This window comes from Pelophylax lessonae, assembly GCF_965119305.1.
Source record: "Pelophylax lessonae genome assembly, chromosome: 12".
Taxonomy (NCBI): Eukaryota; Metazoa; Chordata; class Amphibia; order Anura; family Ranidae; genus Pelophylax; species Pelophylax lessonae.
The window spans coordinates 199,729,142-199,749,976 of NC_138779.1; the positions used below are offsets into that span (position 1 = coordinate 199,729,142).

The window sequence follows — 20,835 nt, forward strand, 5'->3', positions numbered from 1 at the left end:
TTTTTCTCAGAATAGCTAAAATTAGAGCAGGGTCTTTGATGTGGAAGTCTTTTATTAAATCTCTAAATTAGCTTCCACCTTGGTCTTTGGTTTGCACACGGACTTTAGGCCTGAGTTACAGAGTTGACTTTTATATGCTCTATGCATGTATTTAAGATATTAAAGGGGGTCGGGTCAATTTTTTTTTGGTGCTTGCCTAAGGATTATAAACTTTGAGAAGCTTTTCATGTACACGTGTATGCTCTTATTGAAAATCTTGATGGAGACCCCAGGATCTTGCTGCATAAATACCGTGGGAGTTATTGGACATCTGTTACTGTTTAACCGAAACTATAGCCCCATCTAATAAAAGGACATTTAGGGCTGTGCAGAAAAGGATTTAACAGTTTCTTTAAGTACGAAAGCACATATATATATATATATGTGTGTTCCAAAAGGTGACAATGACATGTAAACTGCTCCAGAATGCAGAAACGGAGGAATTCTTAATCCACTTCTTCAATGGTGGGTCCGGAAGAACCACCGGCTGCACTGCCACCGGCTCCAGGAAATCCACCAGGCATTCCACCAGGCATTCCACCAGGCATCCCACCAGGCATACCAGCTCCACCAGCACCTTGGTACAGCTTGGTGATGATGGGGTTACAGAGGTTTTGCAGCTCCTTCTGCTGATGTTCGTATTCCTCCTTCTCGGCCATCTTAGGAGACAAGAAAGAAAGATGCAGATGAGGACAGCGGATGGCAATGTTCAAGGTGTAGAAATGAGCAAAACATTAAAAAAGTCACAAATTTGTGACACAACCAAATTACTGTGTATTGCCCTTAACTGTCTCAGGTGAACAAAGAGATAGGGGAACAAAGGGAAAGCAAATCTAAGCTGCTTTGGGGGTATTACTACTTTCAGGGTTTCTTTTCCATTGACAAAATATATAGAAATCCTTGCCAACTGCCCACAGTATATATACGTCATTACTTTGATGTTTAATACAGGTTTTTGTTTCAATAAAGAGGACTTGTCATGCTTATTTCTATTACAAGGGATGTTTACATTCCTTGAAATAGGAATAAAAGTGATAAAAAAAATAAAGAAATAAATAAAAGGTACAGTGCAAAAAAAAAAAAAATAAAAAGTAAAATAAATAAGAAAAAAAAATTGATTGGAAAAAAAAAAAAAATGAAATTGCTCACACGCAGAAGCGAACGCATACATAAGTCGTGCCCACAAATGTAAAAGGTGTTCAAACCACACATGTGAGGTATCACCATGATCGTTAGAGAGGGAGCAATAATTCTAGCATTAGACCTCCTCTTTAACTCTAAACAAGTAACCTGTAAAATTTTTGAAAGATTCGCCTATGGAGATTTTTAAGTACCGTTGTTTGTCACCATTCCACAAGCGTGCCCAATTTTAAAGCATGAATTCAAACTAAGCGTCCCCTAAATAAGGTGTTGGCTGTTAGTCTTTCCCTAATGTGGAGGGTTTTGAGGGGCCCTGTGCTTTGTGATTTTACCAGTGCTACCTGGTCTGGCTAAGGGCAGGGAAGGTGGAGAGACCATGCTGTCAAGTGTCCCCTGGGAGTGGCAACTCAAGGGTTAACGAGGGGGTGGGGTTTTTTGATCTTAGAGGTGGTTGAAGTAGGTTTTTGCCTCCGTCCCTATAACTGATGAAGCAATGGGGTTTTTTGGTGTCTCACGCCAAGGTAATGGGACTTTATGGGCAAGTAATATGCAATTCAGAAGAAATAATGGAGGTAAATGTAAATAAAAAATAAAATAAAAAATATATATAAAATTCCCAGTGCTACCTGGTCTGGCTAAGGGCAGGGAAGGTGGAGAGACCATGCTGTCAAGTGTCCCCTGGGAGTGGCAACTCAAGGGTTTTCTCTTAAAATGACTGTGTGTTTGGGACCCCACTGTGAGAATGAGCACGATGTCATGAAACCACATGCTTTTTTTCCCGCACTTTGACTCATGGACTAAGTATTTTTGCCAAGACTAGGGTTTTTGGTTACGAGGCTGCAAGGCCTATCCATTGCCTGGCCCTTATTGCCATTTATTTTCCTCCACTTGTTTGTGCACTACACTTTTTATGGGTGTTTTTTTTTTTGGGTGTGGTCTTCAGGCCTAGCATGAAGTCTAGGGAGGATGTGTAGCCATCAGGTTCCTTCCTCACTTGCCTTGGGGGTCTCTTTTCAGTTGAGTCCTCACCCAGTACTTTGTATTTGGCTTTGGCTAGCCATAAGGAAAGAGGTCCACCAGGCCTTTTGGCTTGGTGGACCAGAGTGTCCTGACCCCTTTAGGAGCCTTGCACTCCATTGGGGGGAAACTGAAAAGTTCGTCCTCTTCAGGAGGGGACCAATGACACAGTGACATACAGTATGTGTTTCATATACAGTGTTTTAGTTCACTTAGTGTTTACATTTTTTTGCAAGCTCAGAAAGGAAAAATCACATTAAGGGGAACATGGTAGCATTATTAATATTGACAAAAGTAGATATTGTGTAACAATGTCAACCATCTTATCGGATGCTCTGCAAGAGCTCCAAAAAGGAAACAAGGGGAACCACTCACCATATTACAAGCCTCAAATCGATTTATAAATGCATCTAGCAAACTGACCACTCCATCCAATGTACAACCCCCTAAGGCATTTCACTTGTTTAGGAGCCTACTCGTAGGGTCATTTTATCTGATGGTTGACATGTTGGTACAAAAGCAGCTCAAAGGTTGGTCATTACAGGTCAGTGATCGAGTTTTTCTGTTCCATACATAAGAAAGTATCTACAAGAATGAAAACGATCTAGTCTGCTGCAGTGATCAGTGTCAATGACTGTTTTGAAAAATGTGTTCAAAAACAGTACTCTGTTTAAAGACTCCACCCAGGCCATGCGTGGCAATCATTACAAAAATAAATCATTTCTACGATAAAATAAATGCATACCTGATTCCTGTCTAACCAGGAGATGACCTCATTGCATTTGTCCAATATTTTCTGTTTATCTTCTGGGCTTATCTTGTCCTTTAGCTTCTCATCTTCCACTGTGCTCTTCATATTGAAAGCCAAAGACTCCAGAGAGTTCTTGGCAGAAACCTTATCCCTCTGGGCTTCATCTTCAGACTTGTACCTGTCTGCTTCTTGGACCATACGCTCAATCTCCTCCTTGCTGAGACGGCCTGCCAGAAAAGTTTTTACACATAAACTTATGTTAAAGGGTATAAAATATTTAATTGGTTAGTCACGCATGGGATAGGCATAAGGCTATCCTTCATATAAGATAGGGCCAGGGACTATTCATAGGATTCAGATATATTGGGCAGACTAGATGGGCCAAATGGTTCTTATCTGCCGACACATTCTATGTTTCTATGTTTTCTATGTTAGGCTTCAATGTTTAATAACGTCCTTAGCTGTTTTTTGTTTTTTTTTTTTACAAAAGACTGGCCTTCCGATTTACAAATTGTAAGGCCCCTTTCACACATACGGTCCGTTCAGTTCTTCAGTTCAGTCACGTCAAAATGTATCAGTTTTCCATCCGTTTTTCATCCTTTTTTCGTCAGTTGTCATACGTTTTTCATCCATTGTCATCTTTTTTTCATCTGATCCGTTTTTTTGACGGATGAAAAATAGGGCATTCATCCGTTAAAAAAAACGGAAATTGACGGAAGCGGATGAAAACGGATGTTAACGGATGATCATCCATTGTCATCCGTTTTTACATAGAGATACATTGATGTCCGTTTTTCATCCGTCAACGGATGGATGAAAGACGGACAAACGGACAGCATGTGTGAAAGGGGCCTTAGAGAAAAAAAATAATGTCATTTAATGGGTCAAATTCACGCCACATGAGTTGCATTAGAAAAATGTGTGCATGTTTCGCTCCTAATGTGCTGACCTGCATTTTCCACCTTTTTGGCAAAAGGGATAGGATTTCCCAAGACTGCTGTGCCATAATACATCTTTTTTTTTTTTTTTTTTCCATTTTAACTCACATTTAGCGTAATATATATTACACACAAACCTGCACTGTATTATGCAACATACGTCAAAGGAATCTGAGGCACTCAAGGAAGGTGTGATGCAAAAATGGTGGTAGTTTAACTAGCATAGTAAATTATCACTATTTGAATTTTACGAGTCCTGAGAGCGCCTTAGATTCCTGCAATGTCTCTTGTCTCTGAATGTTGCACCCAAAGTTTATGCTCTTGTTTACTAAATGCTATATATATATATATATATATATATATATATATATATATATATATATACACACACACACCCACATATATATATATATACACACACACACATACACACACTGCTCAAAAAATTAAAGGAACATTTTACAACAAAATATATGTCACTATATATATATATATAGTGACACCCTATTTGAGGTGACCTGTTTAGGAGACATGACCCTATGTTGGGGGGGATCTCTTGCCCTTAGGACTGGCAAAGTTAGGACAGCTACATGGGTCTGGAACGACCGGGAAAACTCAGGTGACGAGGGGGTCTACAGAGGGGGCTGGAGGAAGTCCTGTGTTCCCGAGAAGTGGGAGAGCCAAGGGTGCTGGGAGAACCCTATTCAGTGAGGCCAGCAGTGGAGCCTGAGCAGTAAGGCACTACAAGCGCAGACTGAGCAAGTCTAAGGAATCTTTGGACCATTGCTAACAGTGGCGGAGCTGCCGAATGTAGCCAGGTGGGCTAGCAGCTTTTGTTACCTGTTGTTGCTTACCTGTGTGGGAAACTTTGCAAATACTTTATTTTCTGTTTAATAAAAATAGGCTACTAGGCCCTTAAAAATAGTTCAGACTGACACTTAAAAAAAAACGCATCTGCCACGAGAGCTAAATATCCTTCCCATATACTGTGTATATACATATATATATATATATATATATATATATATATATATATACACACACACACACATATATATAATATCATATAGGCATATAGCAAACTAGAGCATGAAGTTTGTGTGCAACTTTCAGATAAATGTACGAATGAGCATATATATATATATATATATATATATATATATAATGTATATATACACAGATATATACACAGTATGTGTTCTGTAGTACAGTATAGGAGAATTAGGCAGAGCTGACCACACAACTTGAGATTTCAGTGCAGAAGACATAGTGTTTATCAGCACTTAGGCCTCATGCACATGTGCGGTGGAATGCTGAAAATGTGCCCAGCATTAAATTCCGGGTGTTTTCCCATGCCCAGTGGTTGCACAGCCCCACTGCAAGAAGAAATTTCCAAGTGTCCAGCAGTTGGGAATTGGCTTTAAAAATAATCAAAATGTGGAATTGTGGGTGGTACCTGAGAAAGCATTGTCTCTTGAGTCAAGTTTGGATCCATGTGATAAATTTACTAGTACAGACGGGATACATTTGGGTTTACGAGACACAAAAGACTTTATCGATGCCTTCTTGAAATCATTAAGCCTTGGTCATTATAGACTTTCCCTACTAACCTTTGTCGTTAGTGATGGTGATCTTATTTTCCTTGCCGGTGCTTTTGTCTATAGCGGACACATTCATAATTCCATTGGCATCGATGTCAAAGGTCACTTCAATTTGGGGAACCCCACGTGGAGCAGGTGGGATACCAGTCAACTCAAATTTTCCCAGAAGATTGTTGTCCTTGGTCATCGCTCTTTCACCTTCAAATACCTGCCAAAAAGCGTTAGGAAAACCATCGATTATTGTTCTGTGGCTTCATGGATGCTAACAATGGTGACAATTCAGTCGAACACAATAGCTAATAACCAACCAAATGATCAGAAATATCCGAGGGACAATGTTATATTCATATATTTTTTTTATATAGTTATTTAGCAGATGAGTACAAAGGCTCATGTTTTTTAGCTGCTATCCTATAATCATTGGTAAAATTGGTGTGCCGCTTTTACAATTAGGTAAAATTTTGGTGTAATTGATTTCACAGAATATTTTCTAATTTTACCTTCACCAAAAATGTTGTCAAATTTAGTTGAAAATGTTGCAATGTAGTCTGCTTGTGTGAAATTTGGCAGAAAAAAAATAGTTATGTGTTCAAACAAAGAGCTAATATGGTGATCAATGCCTTTGTGGATAAATCCCAAAACTCTGCCCCCCCCCACCCCAAAGCACCTTGCCCTCATGTTGATGGGGACAGGGGTCTCTTCCCCACAAACCCGGGCTGTGGTTGTGGGGGTCTGTGGGGGGAGGCTTATCGGAATCTGGAAACCCCCTTTAACAAGGGGGCCCCCAAATCCCGCCCCCCTATGTGAATGGATATAGGGTACATCATACCCCTTTCCATTCACCAAAAAAGTGTACAAAAAAAATAAAGACAAAAGCCAGTTTTGGACAAGTCCTTTATTAAAAAAAATAAAAAAAATTGTGTCCACCAATGATCAGTCCCAAAAAATAGAAGAAAAAAAAAGACGCTCCTGCTTCTTCGGACTCTTCCCGCGCTATGAGCTGTTTTGAGTTTGACAGCTCTTTTATAGGGACCTGACATCACGAGCAGCCCCACAATGCACTGCTCAGGTGCATTGAATCAATTACTGAGGTCGTGTAATTTATTCACTGCACCTGAGCAGTGCATTGTGGGGTGGCTTATGACATCAGATCCCTATAAAAGAGCTGTCACAATCAAAACAGCTCATATTGTGGGAAGAGTCCGGAGAAGCAGGAGCTTCTTTTTTTTTCTTTTCTCTATTTTTTCGGCCAGGCGACTGATCATCAGGGGGACACAATTTTTTTATTTTTATTTTTTAATAAAGGACTTATGATGTACCCAATATCCATTCACATGGGGGTGGGATCTGGGGGCCCCCTTGTTAAAGGGGGCTTCCAGATTCTGATAAGCCTCCCTCCGCAGACCCCCACAACCACAGCCCAGGGTTGTCGGGAAGAGACCCCCTGTCCCCATCAACATGGGGGCAAGGTGTTTTGGGGTGGGGGGGCAGATTCACATGCACCATTGGGATACACACAGCGAGGACTATAACCACACCTAAGTGCCGGTTCACACATACGCGATGTCAGACATCGCATGTTATTCGCAGCACACTGCTCTGCAAATCACATGCGATGTCTGTGCCTTTCAAATTCAGCCATACAGATTGTATGGCTGAGTTTGCATCGCATTCGGACCAAAGTCACACAGAACCCTTTTTTTGGTCGGCACCAGAATCGGATCACATGGGTGTTTACACCTATGTGATCCAATTCATGTCTGAATTGACAGTTCGCACTGCGATATGCGAACTAATCTGGGGGTGTTGGGTAACTTTGTATTGACACCTCCAGCGATTTGCATATGGCATTGTGTACTGCCTGCGAGTCAGGTGCGATGCGGGAACCCGAAGTGGATTCACAGGGTTCCCGCATCGCATATGTGTGAACCGCCACTAAAAGTGCAGCATTCCTCTGCCCTACCATATTATATAAGCTTAAAAAATAAACAGGAAACTATTCTTTTTATTAGTTTTGCCTTCCCGATTGACTCAAATGCATTTTTCTGAATGGTGAAATTTTGCCAAAATATCCATATTTTGGGCTCATCCCTATTTAGAATATTCATATTTTTCTGCCTAAAAATTAGCTGGTCTATCAGTACCTGAATTAGGACTCCTGGCTGGTTGTCGGAGTAGGTGGTGAAGGTCTGGGTCTGCTTGGTGGGTATAGTGGTGTTACGTTTAATTAGCACAGTCATGACTCCTCCAGCCGTCTCTATACCAAGAGACAGAGGGGTGACATCCAACAGCAGAAGATCCTGAACATTTTCCGATTTGTCACCGGACAAGATTGCAGCTTGAACAGCTAACATAAGAAAAATAAACAAATACCAGAACATCAGAGGAATGGAATTTTAATCATTAAAAGTAACAAGAGATTTAAATGGTTATTTCGAACATCAATAAAATGTAAATACTAGAAGAATCTTTACAGGTCGCAAAGGGTGATAACAGCTGAGTGAAGTCACAACTAGCAGATTACAATGTATATTTGTTCCCAGCACCCGCAGCTTGCTGTGGGTTACTAAAGGTTGCCCATTACTGTCTACTTTGTTGGCTGAAAGCTGGAGCTGAAGCTGAAGCTAATCTTCAGTATGTAGCACCCTCCTAGGTAGGTGCTAGGCAGAGAAAGTATAGTTGCTCTCTCTGCTTATCAGGATAGCCTGATTAATAGTTAGGCCTGTTGCATGTGTCCATATGTGATTCATCTGGCTTGAGGGAGCGTCACCACTACATCCAATAGGGGAGCATGTTGGACAGTGGAGGAAACCCAGCCAGTGACACACAGGCTTTTGTAACTATCTCAGTGGGTTGGCACAAGCAGTGCTGCATCTTGGGATAGGGTATAAAAGCCAAGGGGACATGTGACAGGGGGTCTTTGGGTGGGAAGCCAAGTCCCAGAAGGAGGGTGACGGCTGTCTCCTCTTCTGCAGCTGTAAGGGTGGTCATAGGCAGTCGGCCTAGTGAACCAGTGGTGTGGCTGAACCCAGAGGTCCAGTGGAAGCTGACTGTGGAGGTGGAGGCAGAGCAACTCTGGAAAAACAGTGTCCGTGATTACAGGGGAGCTTGCCAACGGGTCTGCCCAGGAAGGGGACCACTCCAGTGGCTAGAGTCAGCGGACAGGGGGTCAGCACACAGGCAGTGAGCAAAAAGGGGGTGCCAAGTTGTTAACCCTGAAGAGAATATTCAAACGGGAACGATCAATTTAACTTCACTTCAGTGGCAGGGTGAAGCAGTGGCCTTGCCGCATTCTACAGTCAGTTGTCCTCAGGATTGTGCATAGTTACTAGCTGGAGTATCCCACTCATCCCTTCTCCCATCCCAGTCCTAAATAAAACACAAAAATGCAAATCCCCTGGACTGATTATTGTCTGAGCCAATAACTCTTAATGCTGTGTATCTGCTGTCAGTTGCTAATGGTAACCACCCAAGATGTGTAATTCTCAGCAGCTCTCTAGGGGGCAGTGCTACAAGTATCTAAAACCAATTTTTTTTTTTTTTGGATAAAGTGGAGAATTGGTAGAACCTTTGTCAGCTTTTTTTTTGCCAACTGTGGCTCGGGTAGGGTGATTCTTTTATTATTGGTGCCCATTGAGGCCACAAAAAAGCTTCCAGAGAGGACAGTTGTTCTAATGACTGAAGTAAGAGGGGATTTTCTTTACTTTGAAGATTTACTTACATCCTGTTTTATATGTTTATCTGTGTCCCTACTAGGACACAGATGATAAAAAAAAAATGATAATCGTTTTAACCATTTTCTACTCTATCAAATACAAAAAAGCTTTAGCTTTAGATACTTACTTTAACGTCTGGATGCCACCTTGCACATGAAGCCATCGCTCAATAATGTGACTGGCAGAATAGGATTTATATTTTACGGTGGGACTACTAATTAAACCACAAATATTTATCCTATTTTTTAATTTTGTTTAATTAGTAGGGCAGTGCTCAGGTGATTTAAATTTATGAACACAGACTATAAGACTTACCTGCTCCATAGGCTACAGCTTCATCTGGGTTAATGCTTTTGTTAAGTTCTCTTCCATTAAAGAAGTCTTGCAGAAGCTTTTGGATCTTTGGAATGCGAGTGGACCCTCCGACCAGTACAATGTCATGAACCTGAGCTTTGTCCATCTTGGCATCTCTCAGAGCCTTCTCTACTGGCTCCAGAGTCCCACGGAAGAGGTCTGCATTAAGTTCCTCAAAGCGGGCTCGGGTGAGGGAAGTGTAAAAGTCAATGCCCTCAAAGAGGGAGTCTATCTCAATACTGGCTTGAGTGCTGGAAGACAGGGTACGCTTGGCACGTTCACAGGCCGTACGTAGCCTACGAATGGCACGCTTGTTCTCAGTTATATCCTTCTTGTGCTTGCGTTTGAACTCTCCAACGAAGTGGTTGACCATACGGTTATCAAAGTCCTCTCCACCCAAATGGGTGTCTCCAGCGGTGGATTTAACCTCAAAAATACCATCTTCTATGGTAAGAATGGAGACATCAAAAGTTCCACCACCAAGGTCAAAAATCAAGACGTTTCTCTCACCACCCACCTAGATGTTTACAAAGAATAATATAAGAGTTACACATTTACTCAAACCACTATGTACTGTTAGACAAAACCATTATGTATTGTACAACAGTTTACTGAGTACTGCTTGTAGAAACATTTTAAAGAGTGTTAGCTGGTTCACGTCAAGAGGCAGGTATAAGATGATTTACGACCCTTCAGTCCTAACTCCCCCTGTGTAGTGAATTTTCTCTCGCTGGCCAGGAGATACAACGACACATAGCACTCAAGCTTAATGCAGATACATCTAATTTATTCCATTCCGACTCCCATATTTATGGGACATTTGAGCAGCAAAAACCAGTTTAAACTAGTGTACAATTCATGGGTCAGTTTAACAATAGAATATATCTCTACTAAAACAATACATGAAAAGGCTTTTGTTTTCCCTATACATTTCTGTAAATGTGGGGTGTCTCGTGTCTGAAATTGCGTTCCTGGAAAAGCCGCTCCGTCTCTGTTCAGCTGTCTGATGTGTTACTATGTAAGCAGTTGTCAATGCGTTCAGGTGTTGTCTGTAATCTGTATGCGAAGCCTAACTTGTTAAGTGTCCAAGATGAATGACTGAGGTGTGTTTAATATGTAAACACCTATCAATGTGTCTGTAGTCTATATGCAAAAATCCAACTGCCAAGTGTCAAGGATGTATGAATGAGGTGTGTTAGTATGACTCGTTAATGTCATTGCCAGAGCCCACAATCCATTGTAGAATGAGCACTAGCTGAAATATACCATGAACTTTAATATTTCATTAAAGCACATTGATACACTCTTTCAAAGAGAATGTACCGGTATATTGTATATTACCTTTCCTTTTACTTTGGTCAAGAAAAATGAATAAATAAATAAAAAAATAGATATATGTTTTTTTAAGTCAGGTAAATTTAAAAAATTGCATATTATCATTCTATAATTTATTTTATTTTGTTTGGCAAATAAAACCCTTTGACCCTTTCACTTTCCCTCCTATCTCCTCGCAGCCTTCACTCAAAGCAGTGCTTCAAGGCAGCCTGCTACTGCATTGCTGTCTGCTTAAAAACCCATCAATGCTCTGAGAATTTTTTCATACATTAAAGGTTTATTCATAAATTAAAAAAACTAAGATTGTATACATATTTTTAAATAAACATACAATTGTATATACAGTATCTCACAAAAGTTAGTACACCCCTCACATTTCTGTAAATATTTTATTATATCTTTTCATGTGACAACACTGAAGAAATTACACTTGGCTACAATGTAAAGTAGTGAGTGTACAGCTTGTATAACAGTGTAAATTTGCTGTCCCCCTCAAAATAACTCAGCACACAGTCAATAATGTCTAAACCGCTGTCGACAAAAGTTAGTACACCTCTAAGTGAAAATGTCCAAATTGGGCCGAAAGTGTCAATATTTTGTGTGGCCACCATTATTTTCCAGCACTGCCTTAACCCTCTTGGGCATGGCGTTCACCAGAGCTTCACAGGTTGCCACTGCAGTCCTCTTCCACTCCTCCATGACAACATCACAGAGCTGGTGGATGTTAGAGACCTTGCGCTCCTCCACCTTCCGTTTGAGGATGCCCCACAGATGCTCAACAGGGTTTAGGTCTGGAGACATGCTTGGCCAGTCCATCACCTTTACCCTCAGCTTCTTTAGCAAGGCAGTGGTCATCTTGGAGGTGTGTTTAGGGTAGTTATCATGTTGGAATACTGTCCTGTGGCCCAATCTCCCAAGAGAGGGGATCATGCTCTGCTTCAGTATGTCACAGTACATGTTGGCATTCATGGCTTTCTCAATGAACTGTAGCTCCCCAGTGCCAGCAGCACTTATGCCGCCCCCCGACCATGACACTCCCACCACCATTCTTGACTGTAGGCAGGACACACTTGTCTTTGGAATCCTTACCTGGTTGCCGCCACACATGCTTGACACCATCTGAACCAAAATAGGTTATCTTGGTCTCATCAGACCACATGACATGGCTCCAGTAATCCATGTCCTTAGTCTGCTTGTCTTCAGAAAACTGTTTGTGGGCTTTCTTGTGCATCATCTTTAGAAGAGACCTCCTTCTGGGACAACAGACATATAGACCAATTTGATGCAGTGTGCATCCTATGGTCTGAGCACTGATAGGCTGACCCCCCACCCCTTCAACCTCTGCAGAAATGCTGACAGCACTTCTACGTCAATTTCCCAAAGACAACCTCTGGATATGATGCTGAGCATGTGCACTCAACTCCTTTGGTCCACTGTGGTGAGGCCTGTTCTGAGTGGAACCTCTCCTATTAAACCACTATATGGTCTTGGCCACCGTGCTGCAACTCAGTTACAGGGTTTTCGCAATCTTTTCTTTAGCCTAGGCCATCTTTATGTAGAGCATCAATTCTTTTTTTCAGATCCTCAGAGAGTTCTTTGCCATGAGGTGCCATGTTGAACTTCCAGTGACCAGTATGAGAGAGTGAGAGCGATAACACAAATCTTTGAAATTTAGTCCAAATTCATCATAATCTGAAATTCAGGATCAACACTATTCACATCCTTGTGAAACTGTCTGTCTATGTAAAGTCCTTGAATCATTTTATCAGGAGACCAGGATAGGCACCATGCCATGGTGCTAAACGACCTTACTGGCCTTTTCAAATTTTTACCTTAAAGACAACACTTCTGAGAAATCCTGACGTCCATTGTACAGTAGATCAATATGATCAGTAAATAGACAATCATTCAAAGGATAACATACCTAATTATTTCATTCCAGATTGTCAGAACCCACCATAGATAGCCAGCTATATAATGGCAAAATTGTATCAAATCTTTAGGCTGGTGTCATGGTTCTTACCTTCTTGTCCAAACCATAGGCTATGGCAGCTGCAGTTGGCTCATTGATAATACGGAGGACGTTGAGACCAGAGATGGTTCCAGCGTCTTTAGTTGCCTGTCTCTGGGAATCATTGAAGTAAGCTGGAACAGTGATCACTGCGTTGTTGATTGTCTAAAGAGAAAAAAAAAATGCCAGATTCAGGGCACCAAGGCTTTTGAAAAATCAGATTTATGTATTGATTCTGTGCTATCTATATACTATAGTATCGATCCTTAGTAGGATAAGGCATAGGAGATATTAATAAAATAGACTAGTAAAGTTTACAATTACTACTGTACCTACCTTTACTACTACCTAAATACCCTTACTTGCATTTAGGGTAAACTTTTAAAAAAATGCATAAGTTGAGGTTTACTTCAGTGAAAGCTTGTCATAACTGTAATATGCAAATCTAAGTGTAGCACCCTCCTAGATAGGTGCTAAGAAAAAGCATTGTTATGCTCCATCTGCTTATCAGGGAAGCCTGATCTGTTACTTATGCCTGTTACATGTGTCTAGGTGTGAGTCACTTGGTCTGAGGGAGTGTCCCCACTGTATCCAATGGGGGGAGCCTGTTGGGCAGTGGAGGAAACCTAGCCAGTGGCAAACAGGCTTTTGTGGCATCCTGGGATTGACCATAAAAGCTGAGGGGACATGTGACAGGGCATCTTTGGTGGGAAGCAGAGTCCCAGGAGGAGGGTGATGGCTGTCTCTCCCCCTGCTGTCTGAGGAAGGTGGTCACAGGCAGTCGGTCTAGTGAGCCAGGTGTGGACCTGAGCCTGAAGGATCCTGTGAAGCTGGCAGTGGAGCTGCTGGCAGGGTCTTCTGGGAAAAACAGTGTCTGTGAGTTCCAGGGGGCTTGCCAAAGGGTCTGCCCAGGAAGGGGGACCACTCCAGGGAAGTCAGAGGATAGAAGGTAAGCTCACACGGTGTACCAGAGTAAAGGGGGTGCCAAGTAGAACCCTGAAGAATAGGGGTAAAGAGGGTGCCAAGCGGGGCCCTGAAGAGTGATTCACTATACAGTTTGCTTATTAACTACTTCACTATAGTGGCAAGGTGAAGCAGCGGCCTTGTCGCATTCAACTACAGTTAGAAGTCCTGAAATTGTGCATAGTTCATTCAGTTGGAGTATCCCACTCATCCCTTCTCCTATCCAAGTTCTCAATAAAACAACAAAACCAAATCTCCTGGACTGTTTTGTGACTGAGCCAAGCAACCCAGGGGAATCCTCATCAAGCAGCTCCCATGCGATTAGTGCTACATAAGCATTCAGCTCACATCTCACGTAGCGCTATTTACACGCATTACCATGTGTTGCACATACGACAGCCCATTTACTTTAATGGGCTGCCTTATTCACGTTTATTGCCAAAAATAAGCACTGGTTCCTTTGCAAGCAATGAGCTTTGTGTGATTTTTAACCACTTCTGGACCGGAAGACTTTCCCCCTTAATGACCAGGCCATTTTTTTTGTGATTCGGCACTGCGTTACTTTAACCTCCCTGGCGGTATGATTATGTCAGGAATTATGTACCAAAAGCGGTACAATTCTTTGATATTTATAATATATATATATATATATATATATATATTATAAAATAAAGATATATTATAAAATATATTATAAAATATAATTATATATATATATATATATATATAATTATATATATATATATATATAATATCTATTAATAATATAATTTATAATTTACAATATTTGATATTTTTCTGATATTAAGGTGATACAGTATAATCCTCTCAGGTTACATTGTATCACCTCCTTTTTATGTGTTTGTGTTTTGTGCAACATTTGAATTTCCCTCCCAGTTCCGCTCCCATGCACCATTGCTGCTGCAGGGAACGGAACCAGGAAGTCATCAGAGTGACGGACGGCGCGGCGGGGATCTCGGCGGCGATCACAGCAATGGGAGATCATCGCTGGATTGCCAGGAGAAGGTAAGGAACCCTGCTGCAGGCTCTGCACATCCACCCCGATCGTGACTCGGGGATACCGATCCTAGCATGAAAAAAACACCCCAAGTCACGCTCGGGGTTACCGCTAAAGGAGTTAACAGACGATTGCATTGCGCTGTCGTGGGACGCTGTACCCAAATAAAATTGATGTCCTTTTTTCCCACAAATAAAGCTTTCTTTTGGTGATATTTGATCACCTGTGCGATTTTTCAAACAATGGGATGTATGCTGTTCAAAGATGCCTGTTGTTGATTTTAATTGTGATACAACATTTACTGTCATTTTAGCATGATATTAATAAAATTGTACATTTTTTTTCCTCGGTGTCAAGTCTACCTGTAAAATCCCCACTCCCATGGGGGAACTATTTGGTTGTAGTTGATATTGGGATGATGGTAGACTGACACCTGACTCTCTAATGGTGAATTCTTTATATTTGGTGGCCTCTGCGATTTTTATTTTTTGTGCCATAAACAAAAAAAGAGCGACAAATCTGAAATAAAAATATATATTTCTTTCACTTTCTGCTATATAACACCCCCCCCCCCCAGTGGGACTGCGACATTGCAGCGGACAGATCGGCCCCCTGACTGACATTTTTGACACTTTTGGGGGGACCAGTGACATTACTACAGTAATCAGTGCTAAAATATGCATTGTTACTGTACTAATGACACTGGCAGGGAAGGGGTTAACCCAGGTGGGTGATTAAAGGTTTAAGTGGGAGCCTAGGGGGTGTTTTCTAACTGTGCGGGGGATTGGCTTGTAAAATCAATACAGAGACCTGTGTTCCTAAATAGGAGGAACACAGGAGCTCTGCATTGATTCCGTTCTCTCTTCAACAGGAGTGATCTCGGGATGCAATCGCAGCTGCTGGCCCGTGAGTCGGCTCCCCCGCTGGCGAGTGGGCGCACGCTCCCCCAGGAACGCTCCCGCGAACCGCCGCACAGGTACGGCGATTCGCAGGAACCTGTTGGCCTGACGCTGTATACAGGCGGTGGCTGGCCGGCAAGTGGATAAAGGTACGTATTGCTATAATCTTATGGAAAAATTGCACTGCGTTTGGGGTGCCATTAGGAATGAATGACGCCCAATTGCTCAATGCACATTTTACTGTGATTCCACCATGATTTAAAATCTTGTGCAGAATTGTGGTGATTCGAAATCGCCAAGTGAGAATGCGGCCTAAGAGCTGATCTTTGAGCTCACCCACCCACCTTGGTTGATCCCTAAAGCTGAACACAAGTTAGCCTTTTAATTAAATTGTGTGCACCCCCCCCCCCCCCCCCACAGACACACACACACCTCCTCCAGTACAGTATAAATGCATCAACTCGTATTATTGGGAAACATACAGTATTGTAAGACTATAGTATTGCTCACTTAGACTGGACTAAAAGGCATTTAACCCTTACTATAAAGGGGGGAGGGGGCACACAAAATTTATTTTTTTAAGGCAGACGGGGGTTCAGTTTTAAAGATGAATTTCAGGTATGGCAATTTTTCCAGCTTGGACCAATGTATGTATGTACACCGATCAGGCATAACATTATGACCACTGACAGGTAAAGGAAATATCTCGCTACAACGGCATCTGAAAATTGGTGGGATAAATTAGGCAGCAAGTGAACATGTTGTCCATGAAGTTGATGTGGTGAAAGCAGAAAAAAAAATGGGCATCACAGTTTGTTGTGTATGGGGCTGTGAAGCCATGGGGTCCACAGCCAAAGCTTCTACATTGGTCAGATGAATATCAGAACTGGACCACAGAGCAATGGCCTGGAGAAGAAGGTGGCCTGGTCTGATGAATCACGTTTTATTTTACATCATGTCGATGGCCAGATCCGTGTAAGCGTCACTTACCTGGGGAAGAGATGGCACCAGGATGCGGTAAAGGAAGGCAAGTCGGCAGAGGCAGTGTGATCAGGGCCGGTGCTTCCACTAGGCAAACTAGGCAGCCGCCTAGGGCGCATTGCCACCTAGGGGCGCAGCCATGAGGAAGGGAAGGGAGCCCACCGGATTGCGCTGCATGGTGATCCTCTTTGTCTTGAGCTGAGTGGCATAAACCCTGGGCAGGAGGTAACTCTACACTGAGCTGGTGGGCAGCCATTCATTTCCCTGGGTCGGTATTAAGCAGCGAGTGGAGGAGAGCTGAACCTGAGCCGGAGCTGGGCACTGGAGGGCGGCACCTTTACTGGAGCAGAAGAGACAAGGCACCGGAATGGTCTGAGGATGTTGGTGATGAAGGAGGTGTGGAGCTCTCTGACTACTGCTTCTCCCTCCACCAGGAGCCGGTTGAAGCTGTGGTGAGCACTGTGGTCCAGGAGAGGAGAATCCTAGGAGAAGGAATCAGCAGGATCATGGTCAGAGGGCAGAGTGCAACCACTCTCTTCATACTGCCCAGTAAGTGTCCCCAGAACAGGGGATCAGGGTCCCTGGGTGTTTCATGGAGGATCCCTGGTGTGAAAGAGAATCGGGGTCACCAGGCGTGCCATGGGGAATCAGAGTCACCAGGTGTGACATGGGGGATAGGGGTCATGAGTGTAACAGGGGTTTGAGGTCACCAGGTGTGCAGTGAGCAATTGGGATCCCTGGGTGTGCCATGGGGGATTGACGTCCCCAGGTTCTGACATGGAAAAACATCAGGGTCTCCAGGTATAAAATGGAGGTACATCAGGGGCTCCTGGTGTGACATAGAGGAACATTGGGGTCACTGAGTATGACAGCATGACATGGAGGAACACAGGAGTCCCTGGGTGTGACATGGTGGAACATCTGGGTCATTGGGTATGACAGCATGACATGGAGGAATATTGGGGACCCAGGATGTGACATGGAAAAATATTAGGGTCCCTGGGTGTGATATAGGGGGACATCAGGGTCCCCAGGTGTGACATGGAGGAATATGGGGGTCCCTGGGTATGACAACATTACATGGAGGAACCATCAGATCAGATCAGGGTCACTGGATATGACATAGAGGAGTTTTTAACCCCTTCCCTTTTTATTTATTTTGGGGGGGGGGGGGGGAGCGAAAGTAGCTGGTCTTGCCTAGGGTGAAAATAGTGTAACACCGGCCCTGAGTGTGATGCTTTGGGCAATGTTCTGCTGGGAAACCTTGGCTCCTGCCATTCATGTGGATGTTACTTTGGTGTCCATGCCTCAATGGGTCAGGGCTGTTTTAGCAAAAAGGGGGCCATACTCAATATTAAGTGAGTGGTCATAATGTTTTGGCTGATCGGTGTAAATGCCATCAGTGGTAATTTTGTCAATGAAAATATTTTCGTCATCATTTTAGTCAGCGGCATTTTTCCAGTGATGAAAACTAAACAAAAATGTGTCAGAATTTTCAACAATTGACGAAAACTATGAAAAAAATAAATTCCAATGTTCATCAACGAACAGAACTGGAATGAAAATGTAAAGGAGGGACGTTTTTACCTATAAATATGTTATATAAAGGCTAAATCTGTGTCTGTGTAGTTTGTTCAATCCCTATTACCATAAATAATAACATGTTAATATATTATTTTTTTTTTTACTCCAGAAGTATATAATGAGTTTGGAAATTCTAAAGAAATTCCTAAATAATGCCTTACAATTTATCTAAGCCCATTCAGTTTACTTAAATGATTTTAGTCGGTTAAAATGTACTGGAGATTTTGGTTGACTAAAATATGACTAAAACATTTCAGATGACTAAAAGGAAACTAAAACGGCATTAGTCAAAATACTATGACTGAAACTAAATTGAAATTCGACATCAATATTAAAACTGTCTACCATACCTGGAACAAGGTAACTCATTCGCCAATAGGAGGCATAGCCAAGCTCAACTTGTACAGGGAAAGTCAGGATAATATATTAATAAATAATATATCATATAGGATATTCTAATCATAATACTTTTTCCAGTGACGAAAACTAAACAAAAATTTGTCAAAATTTTCCAACAATTGACGAAAACTATGAAAAAAATAAAATTCCAATTTTCATCATGAACAGAAATGGAACGAAAATGTGAGGGAGGGACGTTTTACCTATAAATATGTTATATAAAGGCTAAATCTGTGTCTGCGTAGTTTGTTCAATCCCCAATACCATAAATAATAACGTTATTCGATTTTTTTTTTTTTTACTCCGCGTATATAATGAGTTTGGAAATTCTAAAGAAGTTCTTAAAAAATGCATTACAATTTAACTAAACCCATTAAATTTTAGTTGACTTAAATGATTTTAGTCAACTAAAATGTACTGGAGATTTTAGTTGACTAAAATATGACTAAAACAATTCAGATGAATAAAATACAATTAAAACTAAAATGGCATTAGTCAAAAGACTTTGACTGAAACTCAATTGAAATTTGGCATCAACATTAAAACTGTCTACCATACCTGGACCAAGGTAATTTATTTGCCAATAGGAGGCATAGCCAAGCTCAACTTGTACAGGGAAAGTCAGGATAATATATGAATAAATAATATATAATATTATAATTATAATAATTTTTCCAGTGATGAAAACGAAACAAAAATTTGTCCAAATTTTCATCAATTGACAAAAACTATGAAAAAAAATAATTCCAATTTTCATCAACGAACAGAAATGGAGCAAAAATGTGAGGGAGGGATGTTTGACCTATAAATATGTTATATAAAGGCTAAATCTGTGTCTGTGTAGTTTGTTCAATCCCCAGTATCATAAATAATAACGTTATTAGATTTTTTTTTTTTGGTCCATACCTGGACCAAGGTAACTTATTTGCCAATAGGAGGCATAGCCAAGCCCAACTTGTACAGGGAAAGTCAGGATAATATATTAATAAATAATATATAATATTATAATTATTATAATTATAATAATTTTTCCAGTGACGAAAACGAAACAAAAATTTGTCCGAATTTTCAACAATTGACGAAAACTATGAAAAAAATAAATTCCAATTACTAATTATTAGGATAATATATATAAGCTCAGCTGTCTGCTTCATCTGGTGATTTTCACTGAAAGTAATCTCTGCTTGTATCATTTTTCATCATCCCTTCAGCCTGAAATAATGGATTTACTTTGATGTACAATTTTTTATTTATAAGAAAAGGTGACAAATGGAACAGGGTTAATCCTACTATTTTGTGGATTTTGATACTGGGGATGGTCTGTGCATTTAAATGGCAAGAATTTGAATCAATAACTTTTCAAGTAGTAAGAACCAATGGATTGCTCATTGTGTATTTAAAAGGTGCATTGGAGTCGACGGACAGATCTTTTTATCCTAGGACTGTTGTGGGTGGTCCTTAGAAAAATGTAAATATAGGATAAGGAATAGAAATTCCATGCCACCTTTAAAAGCACAGAATAATATTTTATTTAAATCACCAAAGGGGTTCTGAGATTCCCCTTTCCTCAAGGCGATAAATATATAAAACTGTGAATATAATCAATATTCTATTATTATTTTAAAAATCATAAATAAGTTTAACATAATATGATATATTACACATCACAAAATATGTTCCCAATTAATTATCAATTAAATATAATGATTAATCAATAATAATAATAATAATGATTAATTAATAGATTAAAATGTGGATATATTTAGTCCATTCACTACAGGGCTAATTCTAGTTTCATCCATATAAGATCTGCGTTAATTAATGGTGAATCATAGAATCTTATATTTACATCCTGTAAAATTTGGAGTTAATTACTCGTAATTGTATACACTATGACTTGAGAACATTTTATGAATCATCATTAATTAACTCATGTAATCTTTATTAGGATATATAGATGAGACAAGACGTCACCCTCTTTTGAACAGACAGAGTAGATTTGAATTTTAAATCTACAATTAATTTGTATTATTTTAAATGTATAATTAATTGTTATGATATTTTCTGAGTTTGTTAAAATAAATATTTA

General features: G+C 40.8%; 1 protein-coding gene across 1 annotated transcript in view; it reads right to left on the reverse strand.

Annotated features, from left to right (window-relative positions):
- Positions 1 to 257: 257 nt before the first annotated feature.
- Positions 258 to 20,835, reverse strand: part of LOC309567926 (heat shock cognate 71 kDa protein-like) — a 49,337-nt gene continuing 28,759 nt past the window's right edge. Inside the window, exons 4-9 of the mRNA XM_082273476.1 lie at positions 12,915 to 13,067; positions 9,518 to 10,073; positions 7,631 to 7,833; positions 5,496 to 5,694; positions 2,942 to 3,174; positions 258 to 698 (exon numbers count right to left, since the gene is read on the reverse strand). Of these exons, the coding sequence (XP_082129602.1) occupies positions 486 to 698; positions 2,942 to 3,174; positions 5,496 to 5,694; positions 7,631 to 7,833; positions 9,518 to 10,073; positions 12,915 to 13,067 (1,557 nt within the window). The 3' untranslated portion in view covers positions 258 to 485. The remainder of the gene's footprint in view (positions 699 to 2,941; positions 3,175 to 5,495; positions 5,695 to 7,630; positions 7,834 to 9,517; positions 10,074 to 12,914; positions 13,068 to 20,835) is intronic.